The 10882-nt window shown below is 43.8% G+C and overlaps 2 protein-coding genes across 2 annotated transcripts; one reads left to right on the top strand and one right to left on the bottom strand.

Annotated features, from left to right (window-relative positions):
• The first annotated feature begins 589 nt into the window (after positions 1–589).
• plk3 (polo-like kinase 3 (Drosophila)) lies at positions 590–8524 on the top strand. Its single transcript, XM_036554439.1, has 15 exons — positions 590–880; positions 2232–2339; positions 2455–2571; positions 2665–2794; positions 3064–3151; positions 3262–3357; positions 3748–3946; positions 4197–4323; positions 4416–4525; positions 4638–4755; positions 5523–5606; positions 5862–6024; positions 6357–6486; positions 6785–6895; positions 7042–8524. Exons 1-15 carry the CDS (start codon positions 671–673, stop codon positions 7234–7236), a joined length of 1986 nt encoding a protein of 661 aa, XP_036410332.1. The 5' UTR covers positions 590–670; the 3' UTR covers positions 7237–8524.
• A 1426-nt stretch (positions 8525–9950) lies between these two features.
• Positions 9951–10670, bottom strand: LOC118795340 (tctex1 domain-containing protein 4). Its single transcript, XM_036553761.1, has one exon. It carries the CDS (start codon positions 10668–10670, stop codon positions 9951–9953), a length of 720 nt encoding a protein of 239 aa, XP_036409654.1.
• Between the last annotated feature and the right edge of the window lie 212 nt (positions 10671–10882).

Raw genomic sequence — 10882 nt, forward strand, 5'->3', positions numbered from 1 at the left:
TATGGTAGATGTTAGAGAAGACGCACCAAACTGTAGTTTCGTTTCGACTTGTTATGAAACGCAGGGGGCGGTAAACTTACGTCGGCTAAAACCCAAACTACACGATGTCTATTGGAAATTGACGCGTTAAGGTATACCGAAAAGTATCTTGAAATTCTTACGTAGATGGCAAGAACGGAATACAACATGCGCCCTGTGCTTTCAGATCACGTTACAACACAAATAAAATAAAAATTAATTACTATGACTAAACAGGCTTGAGAAAACAGCATCCACTACCTTTGCCTCAGTGATGATGTCGATGACTGGTCTGTACAATTTTGTAAGAATGTCGTATTCGTCATTGGACATTGTTTTAGCCAGGTATGCTATTGGGATTGGTTTGTTTTTCTTATAGTTTCATTCATATCTTAGACGTTCATATCTGCAGCTTCCAATACAATTGCATTACTTCATTGAGAAGTAGCTTCGCTCATTTGGATTGGCCCCTCTAAACTAGGCACCACCTACCAATCCGCCTACCTACCTGACGTCACAGATGGCTCAAATATATGGTTGAGGAATTCCCTGTCGAGGCATGTTTGTTGGATCTTGCGGAAACGTGTGGACTACAGAGACAATATTTCTACAAGGGAAACCTGTTAGCTGACATCGTGATTGTGGTTAATGAATGGATTTAGCGTGTTTCTCCAACTCGCAACGCCTTTCCTGCCACATCATGAACCCGGATTTATTCAAACCTAGTCCAGAAAGGGTACAGGCTGCCCATCCAGTGAAACCAAACCGGGGAAAATCGGAACAAATACGACCGGAATTGGCTCAAGTGGTGAATGACTCAAAGACGGGAAGGTCTTACTGCAAAGGAAAGCTGTTGGGAAAGGTAACGACTCATGTTTCCTCTTGGTTCGTGCTGGTTTTGCTGGACTAGCTATGTGTCTTTTCAATGAACCTAAATTCCACGACATATATCCGTCAAACTGTAAAATTCGCTTCTGTTGTGTTACGGCTCTTGTTATTGTTACAGGATATTAGGTGGTATCTTAACAGGATCGCTAACAGCAATATGTGCGTAATACGATTGCATTTCGATACTGGTGGTTGGTTTAATATAATTCTCATGTAATTATTGATGGCAAATACATATTGTGAATTTCTTGGTGTGTTGCTGGTCTCTAAACGTCAGCCTTCCAAACTAGTTACCTATCCAAGGGTAATGACCTCGTGGAGGAAATGATAACCAGGTTTGCCGTTGTCTTTGCTTGACGTTTTTCCCCACTCCCCCATGGGATTTCAGATACGTGCGCCCTTCTTAACTGATCTTTTAGTAGCCGATGTTTCTTATATTGCTGTGTTCTCTCCTGCGCAAGGTGTAGCCAAATTACTGTGAGGTTATCAGATTTGTTTCAGCTGATGGGAGGTGGTGAATTATTACTTGGCTTTATATGATTGTGATCCCTTAAATGCAAAACGGATACGAATTTTTCTAGCTTTACTTGTTAAATTGTCGTATACGTGGTTAATACTAGCACAAACGTTGATACTAAACGTTAATACTGACTATGCTAGTATCAACGTTTAGCTATTCTAAAGATCTAAGAGTCATTTAATTATTATCAATATTATTATTATACAGTTGTTTGGACATACAGGTCCACCCGATTGTTTTCTGTCACGTTGAATTTAGCCACGCGTACGTACCACCGCAATGCTTTGAGCTTCTAGTTCTATCTGCGTTCATAGTCAATGCAGACATTCAGCATTGTTTCGCCTGCTGGAAAAGGAGCAATTGTAACGGGGAAAAGGTTCACCAACATTTGGTAGCATTTGGACGTTAAAAGGAAAGGTCCACAGGTGTCAGTGCTTATAACAAACAACGTTTCGATATCCCAGTGATAAATAATGCAGACGCACAGTGAAAGTGCAGCATCATTACCTCTCCATGTTTGGGTATAAGGAAAGAAGGTTACAGGCAGATGGAAAAAGAATACGTCATTTTTAGAGGCGGCATATCTAGCGCTCAAGGCTGTCTTCCATTCACATTTTCAAAAAAAAAAAAAAAAAAAAACCATAACCCTTTGCATAGCACCTGTATTGAATGTATTTGAGCATCTTAGTAATTGATATGGTAACTGTGTCGGTAAGAGTAACAGAATTCAAAGAAGGATTACACATGATGATTGATCATTTTTGTTCATATAATAATTGATTTGTTTACCCTTTCTTTGTGCTAGGGTGGTTTTGCACGATGCTACGAAATGACAGACCTTGCCAGCAACAAGATGTATGCTGTGAAGGTTATCCCACAGAGCCGAGTGTCAAAACCGCACCAGAGGGAGAAGGTATAAACAAAATGGGAGCATATCACACCAGCAAATACCTCTAAGCTGTGACATTACAGCCTACTTGTTTAATACCAAACACATATTTAAGCAGACTGATTTTTTTTTTTGCCAGATAACAAATGAAATTGAGCTCCACAAAACCCTGCATCACAAGCATGTGGTGAAATTCTCGCACCATTTTGAAGACCAGGACAACATCTACATCTTTCTGGAACTCTGCAGCAGGAAGGTGAGAAATGCTGCGTCTCTCAGCTGCGTACTGAGCATGCCTGTCGAGATGAGGGCTTGGCACTGAAATAAAGCTCCTCCGTTCCCCTTGCAGTCCCTGGCGCACATCTGGAAAGCGCGGCACACGCTCACGGACCCTGAAGTTCGGTACTATCTCCGGCAGATCATATCGGGCTTGAAATACCTCCACAACAAAGGCATCCTCCACAGGGATCTCAAGCTAGGTACGTGTGGTGCACAGTGAATTGCTTGGCTTTGAGAGTTTATTTCCATCAAGGGGTGTTTTTTTTTCTTTTTCTTTCCCATTCAGTTGATCTTCACGTCACTGCACTAAATTCTCATAATGACATCATTCTGTGAATAAAAATTGGGGTTTTTTTATACAGAGGCTGCATATATCTCAAGATCTATTCATTTTCTTTGAAATTGGTAGGATAAAGATGGGATTTGGAAGCTCGGTACAAAACTCAATTAAATGTCTCTTTTCTTTCAGGTAATTTCTTTGTGAATGAGAACATGGAACTGAGATTGGGAGACTTTGGGCTGGCAGCCAAGCTTGAGCCTGTGGAGCAGAGGAAGAAGTGAGTTTTTCTGCTTTGGTGCCTTCTCATAATTATAGCCCATCTTATGGCTGACAGAATGGTCTAATAGGCCTTTTTGTGTTCTTTTTTTCTTTTAAATTCTTCCTCAGAACCATCTGTGGAACTCCAAACTATCTGGCCCCAGAAGTGTTGAACCGGCAGGGGCATGGGCCTGAATCGGATGTTTGGTCCCTGGGCTGTGTCATGTAAGTTGATACCATTGCCATTTTCCCCCAGACTTCAAAAGGTGTTTGACATGGAGAGTATTTGTTGCTCGTGAATTGAAAGCCTGACTGAGACCTGGGGCTTCGTTAGAAAAATAAGAACTGCAAAAAACAGTAGAAAGAGATCTGCTACAACCAAAACCAGTCCACAAAAAGCAAGCACTTTGCAAACTGTATGTTAGCTGCACTATGTTATTGTAATGAGCAGTGTTACAGTAAATGAGGGTGCACGGCAGATAACATACTGCGGCGTTTGCTGTTTTGAATTTTCTGTTTCGGTTTGACTCGGTGAGATTTAAGATATTGGTCCTGAAAGCTCTGCGCTCAGCGGACTGCACACATTCAAATGTGCCCCTCTCTTTTGTCAACTAGGTATACTCTGCTATGTGGGAACCCACCATTTGAGACACTGGACCTGAAGGAAACCTATAAGTGTATCAAGGAGGTGCGGTACACCCTGCCCTCATCCCTCACACCTGCTGCCCAGAAGCTGATCTCTGGCATCCTGCAGAAGAACCCCAGTGACCGCCTCACCTTGGACCAGATCCTCAGCCACGAGTACTTCACCAAGGTAAGAGGCTGCAGGAAAAGTCAGCATGCGTATCAGTGGGGAGGGCGTCTGTCTAGGACACCATGTCTGGCTGGCTGGAAGCCTGGCCCTTTTATCTCATTGTGTTACCTTTTGTTGCATTATTTATTTGCATTATCTGGTGCCCCTTTCCATAGAATCTTGCATAGATTACGTTTTTTCCAATTTACACAGCAGGCAGTTTGGGCCTGGCATATTTCAGGTGTCCCTAAGTCACCTTGCCTTCCCTCAGGGCTTCACTCCAGACCGACTGCCCCCAAGCAGCTGCGTGATGGTTCCAGAACTCAACCCACCCAGCCCTGCCAAGAAGTTCTTCACCAAGATGGCCAAAAGCCTCTTTGGAAAGAAGAAATCCAAAGGTTAGCAGTGCAGCCTGACCAACTGTAATTCTGCAATTTTTCACCTCTGTGACTGGACCGGACTCCCTCACAATCTCTCTTTGACTTTACAGTGGAGAAGACCCCCTGCGATGAGCGGGATGATATCTCCAAGCTGGTGACCGGCATAGTGAAGAGCTCCATCAGCCGGCAGATGAGCTACAAGACCGTGGAGGGGAATGAGGTATGTACATAAAGCTTACTGTAAAATTGTAGATCCTTTTTTTGTACAGAGGGAAGGTGTCAGTGGCCTGGATGTAATTCTTAAATTGCTATTGTCTTTACCCCCTTCGCAGGCTACCTCTCCCAGTGGTCAGCTGGCCAGCACCAGCCCACTGGACACTCAGGCAGAGGAGGAGTCCAGGAAGTCCACCTCTCGCTCCTTCAAAGGCACTGTGGCCAGCAGCACTGAAGGTGAGTCTGGCCTTTGAGGTATTAGAGGACAAGTGGAAAAGATTATGTTATTTGTATTTAACTTGATTAAGGCTTGAGTTCAGTCTTCAGTTTTGGCATTTAACTGTACATTTGAAACACAAAATAAGCAAATCTTTCTTTTTTTTTTTCAGTAGTTTGGCTTGAGAATAGGGAAAATATTGCTCTCCGTGCAATTGCATGGAATATCTTATATGTCCTTCCCTGTAGTGAAGGCCAAAATAGAAAACAGGATTTGATTCCATCCAAAGCATTATCTATTACACTCATGTGGTGTTATAAAGAAATTTTAGCATTTCCCTGTGGGTGTTCCTGGTATTAATGCCCGTCATGTCTGCTTGTTGTATGCCAGGCACACCTAGCCAAATGCTAATTTTTCAACCACAATTATTTAACATTAGACAGAAATTGGATATGTGCCTGTGAAGCACATGTGTGGTTTGGCTTTCCATTATCTGGAGCAAAGCTTTGAAGTGTTAATGAGAAGGTAGTGCTAATGAGTGCCAGTTTTGCAGCCGCATAGCCCGAATTCTTGTTCAATGATTTGCGTTGTTTGAAAGAAAGGTGTGGCATAAGGAAACCCAGTGTTTTTTTTTTTTCCTGTTCCGACTAACAGATTGCAGTCTATTCAGCCAGCTTTTTTCATCTATTTCCTCTATTTTTAGAATCATTTTACCATTTGTGCGTTAAACATTCCAAGAGTTACAGGTGTGTATGTGTGTGTGCTGATCCCTCTCATGTTTCCTCAGCTTGTGAAGATGGCCTCACCCCTGTTGTTGTGGCTGAGTCCGCAATGAAGGTTCTCAACAGCTGCCTGTCCTCCATGCCAGCAGGTAAAGTTCCACAAACTGTTCCCGACATTCAAGCGCTCAGTACCAGTGAGATTAGAGGCTCTAGCTGTTGAATTATGCATCTTGAAATCCCTCTCTTGAAAAGTAAAAGGCCTGTGTCAAAAGCTGTAGGCCCCATGGGTGTGTTTGGAGCAGTATGAGTGTGTTTTTTTACTGGTGTCAGTGTTAGGCGAACTCTGCGACTCCTATCAAAAGATTACTGGCTGCTAATGTTGTGCCATTATGTTTTTTTTTCAGCCTCGAGAAACCCACCTTGTCTCTCTAGACCCAAATCCTTCGTCTGGGTCACAAAGTGGGTTGACTATTCTAACAAGTACGGCTTTGGCTACCAGCTCTCCAATCGGAACATCGGTGTGCTATTCAACGAAGGGACACATCTCAGTTTGTGCGACCAGCGTAGGTAAGCCCACAAAAAATCCCCTTGATCCAAGAATAGGAGCAGACAGCGCTGTACTTGGAGAGCTGCAGTCTGGAATGGTTTCTAGGTCTCTCAAAATTCACCAAATGCCTTGGAATCAGGGCCTCATGTTCTAATTAAGCCTCAGACATGACCCAGTTATGTGATTAAGGTCTGGTTGAAACAAAGCGTAGCATTCCCTGCAGTTCTCCAGGGCCAGCTCGGCAGTCCACTGTCCACTGTCAGCCTCTCGTTGTCTTATGTCATTATTAGTATTATTTATTACCTCCATTCTGAGTCCTTGTACTTGCCCTAAAATGAGTTCTCCTTTGTAGGACCGTCCACTACTACTTGACCAATAATAAGCGCTTCACCTTCCAAGTGTCCACTGTTCCCGAGCAGCTGCGTAGCCAGATGCAAATCGTGGAGTACATGGCCAACTACATGGAGCAGAACCTAATGGAGGCAAGTAGTTGCTTTGTTGCCAGCAAATCTGTGTCAGCAGGAAAAGAAAATGCGTTTTGTGTCTGAGGTTGTGCTGGAACTGGCTTAAAGGATGGAATTCCACCCCGGCCTGTCCCGCGGCCCTACGCGGAAGTTCCGTGTTGTGCGGAGTTTCGCGCTCAGACAGGCTGCGAGCAGCGCAGGCCTGGAAATCCCCTGTCAGATGCCTGTGATATGCATGCATGTGTGTGTGTTAAATTGCACCCAGCTGGATCCTAACGGTGTGTGTGTGTGTGTGTGTGATCTCTTGATTTTCCAGGGTGGAGACCTCCACTGTGCTGACCCGGCCCCGTCTTCCTCTCCTCTGCTCCTGCAGTGGGTCAAGACGGACCACGCACTCGTCATGCTCTTCAGCAATGGCACCCTGCAGGTGAGTATGTGCAACTGCACCTTTCATTGTATAAAAAAAAATAATAAAATAACAAAAAATTATTGAAATACTAATTATATTTGAAATGTATTCAACACAGACCAATGCATATGATTTGACCTTTTTTGTTTTTGCCCTCCGTTCAGGTGAATTTCTACACTGATCACACAAAGATCATCCTGTGCAAGAGCTCCGACTCCTACCTCCTGACCTACATCAGCCGTGAGCGCATCTCCTATACGTACCCTCTGAGCGCGCTCGCCGAGCACGGCTGCTCCACCGAGCTGCGCCACCGGCTCCGCTACGTCCTCCAGCTGCTGCAGCACCACGCAGGCGCCTAAGCGGCCCCTCCCTCAGGACTCCTACGGGCTCCGCCCACGAGCCACCATCTGCTGCTTTTCTGCTTCCATTAGGGAGCGAATCGGGGGACTCCGCCCGCTGGGAGGAGTCTCTGTCTCCGGCTAGTGTCTGGCCTCTTTGGACTATGGTGCACATTTTTTTCGTTTTTCCTTTTTAAACAAAACCCACAGCCAACTGCAATATCACACTACTGGCTTGACTCACCTCACACCACTTGACCTTGTCCCTTCTGCCAATGCACAGATTTACCGAATTGACCTGCAAGTGTCATGCAAAGGGCAGCCAGGTGACTCCCACTCAAGAAAAAAAAACTGCTGAGGGACTATTTTTTTGTTGTTGATGCTTTAAAATCACATATGTTTAAAGCAACCTTTTATGAAAGAATTCAGCTTCACTATACGGTACACACCAGGTAGGGAAAGCATGGGTGGGAGATTGGTAAAAATGTGACACGTTATTTGCACTATGAATCAGTTTTATTTCATTGGGAGGCAAGCATTTTTTATCACTAGTTAGTGTTTTATTTGTTTTTTAAAACTATAGATACCAAAAGGTCATTCCTTTTAAAATTTAAAATGAGGGCAAGTAAAAAAAGTATAAAAAAAAGTCTTAACCTGGCTGAAAAGAGCATGCTCTACTGTCAGATGATGGCCAAGCTTCATGTAGTTACTGAATGTGATGGGTGTTGGGGAGGGGGGGGGTAAAGTGCCTTTTGGAGGGAAAACTAAATTGTGCAATAATGCCCCTTCAGAATCTTGAAAGCTAAACACACAAAGGGAATTTGAAAAATGGGCTTAAGGGGTGGGGAAAATTAGTTTACTTTGTTTTTGGTTTCATTGGGATTGGGTGAGCAAATTGATATTAAAAAAAAAAAATTAGAAAGCAGCATCACTACCTTGTACATGCTTTTTGTGGTGAAAGGATCAGATACCCCTGTAATCCTAGTAACTTGTACGTAAAACGTGTACACCTTCCGTTGCTCCCCGTGCTAAGTGATACTTTGCATCCTCTGCCCTGAAATCATATCCCTTTGTGAACTGTGACCTTGAGCCTAAGTGTTATTATTAAAACTAACGAGTATTGTGTTTGCAAAAACCACAAGGTGAAAGCCATTGCCCTTTCACATAATTTAAATGTCCTGTAAGTTATTTACAAACTTGTGGCACATCTGTCCTGTCTTTAATATTTATTTTTATTTATACATTTTTTTTATTTATTCATGTTTACATCTTGTGTGGTGTTGACACCTGGGGAAATGTTCAATATCACTTTTTTATGTTTGGGAAAATTGGAAAAATAAAGTTTATTGAAAACCACATTTCTTTGGTGTTTTCTATTAAACAAATTGAGGCTATTAAACTAAAAAATGTAAAGGTTTTCTGTAAGGACAAATTGTGCTTGCATAGCAGCTGAGATTTTAAATTAGCTAATGCAGTGGAAAACTAAATTTCATATTTTTTTGGGTGACACTCAAGGTGACACTCAATCAGTGACTGCTAGAGGCAACATTTCCTTTGTCTTTGCGAAGCATAATAAATGTCATGCACTTCACTTTGCTACAGTCTACTTGCTAGTCTAGCCTAGGAAAGGTATTTGGCATTTGCAAGGAGAAAAACATCATTAGGTCATTTAATTTCTAAGTGTCATAGCTCAATGTGTAGGCTGTTTACAGTCACGGATGACAGTCATTTTAGTGAACCCGATTGCATCTGAAATACTATGACTTAACTGACTAGTTTAAATAAATTAAAAAGGTACCTCCCTGAATTTGCCATTCACAGCAAGACCAAACCACTAGGAGATTGAACTTAGAACAAAGTCTGTGATCTTGGCTCATCAGAGTCTGTGAAATTTAAACCTTTAACATATCAACAGTGAATTGAGTTATTCTGTCTGCCTTATGAGCTGTCGAATGAGACTCACCTGCGAATCTCAAAATTTTATAGATTGAAAAAAGATTGCTTTATAAAGACCACATTACTGGATCAGGTTCTGATATTATCAGATGACAGAAATGCAGAAATGACCATTTTGATTTTGACCACGAGTCTTATTTTGAGCAGGGAATGAGATTTCCCGGTTAATATTTTCTTGTAAGACACAATCAAAGACTACAGCTAGCAAAGGCAAGAGAAGAGACAACCTTTATGGAGCAGGAAGTGGTTTATTTCTTCAGAATGTTTCCATTTTTAGGGCAATGGGAGTCAGCCCAAAGGCTCACAAATCATCCATGGTTATGTGAGACAGGCAAGTCTAGAATAGGTGAATCTTAAGCTTGTGAATGGTTACACTTACATACTTATACCTGAGTAGGTTTTAAAAAGGTATACAAGGGTAAGTTTTATTTCTGAAAGAGATTCAATATAATAAATACTATAACCTATTTTTCTGTGCCTTTACAATGTGACAACTTTTTTTAATATGAAAACGTGTAGACGTATATGAATCTATATGATTTACTTAGCTTTCTGCAAACCCAGTCTTGTCTATTGGAAGTTATGACCCAGTAGTGGGTAGTAGCTTGTACCTGGTGATTTTCTCTAGATACATGCCTGGAACAGTAGCTCCTGCTGCAGTTGACACCACAGAAAAAACTCTGGCAACAACCTGCATTCATGTGGAACTTTTTCTTTAATACAATACTGCTATAGTACCACGTTCACCTTATGGTTTCAATTCAATTCATCCATACTCTTCACTCACAGTACACCCCATGGACCATAGCCACCGCGAAAAGGGAAGAGTTTTGGAAAACAGCGACAGCGCAGTTGTCGCTCTTGGTGTCCCAGAGGCACCGGCTGGCGATCTGGAGGCCCTGGTTACCGTGCTGGCCCAGAACGACTAGGCAGACCAGCTTGTAGCGTGGAGGGGTGATTTCCCTGGTTTTGACCCGCATCAGGTCCGACAGGTTCTGGCTCAGCCGGCCGCAGGTGGCCGGGTTGTAGTGGCCCTCGCTCAGGTAGTTCTCAAGGGTGGCCTGCAGGACCCGCTGGACCTGGCTCACATTGAAAAAGCAGCCCTCGTCTGGCTGGGTCCTGTAGGTGTTCTCTACCCGGATCTCCCGCGCCGGCTGCACGAGAGGCAGCCCCGAGAAGCTGACCCTCCCCCCAGGCGCCCAGGCTCCAATAGAGAGGCGTTTCCCCAGAGAGAGGGATTCTCTCCGCAGGAACGGGGAGTTGGGGTTGCTAAAGATGGAGTTCTGGCGGGAGGTTCCAGGGGGCCGGACATTACCTTCAGCGCCCTTCAGAAGCAGTGGTGGGAGGGACTTGAGATGGTGCTGATCCCCGGACTGAGAGCTGCGGCGAGTGGAGATGGAGCCCCCCCGGCGTCTTAGGAGCCCCCCTGGTTCCGTCACCTGGGTGAGATTAAACTGAGCCAGGGCCTCCTGGGAAAGGGGTAGCTGCTGGATTGCCATACTGGACACCACACCAACCTTTAGGGCAACAGCATTGTCCTACCATTATACTATATTCTTTCTACTCTTATAGATTGTCTGCAATATTTACAGCTGGGTCCTTCCCCCCCCAACCTGCCCCCCACCCATGAATTCAGGTGAGGTACCATTCTGTGCAACGTTTCAGCTCTTTGTAGCTGTGGCCAGCCACTGCTCAGCAGCTGACACAAGGT

This window comes from Megalops cyprinoides, chromosome 20 (assembly GCF_013368585.1).
Source record: "Megalops cyprinoides isolate fMegCyp1 chromosome 20, fMegCyp1.pri, whole genome shotgun sequence".
NCBI lineage: Eukaryota > Metazoa > Chordata > Actinopteri > Elopiformes > Megalopidae > Megalops > Megalops cyprinoides.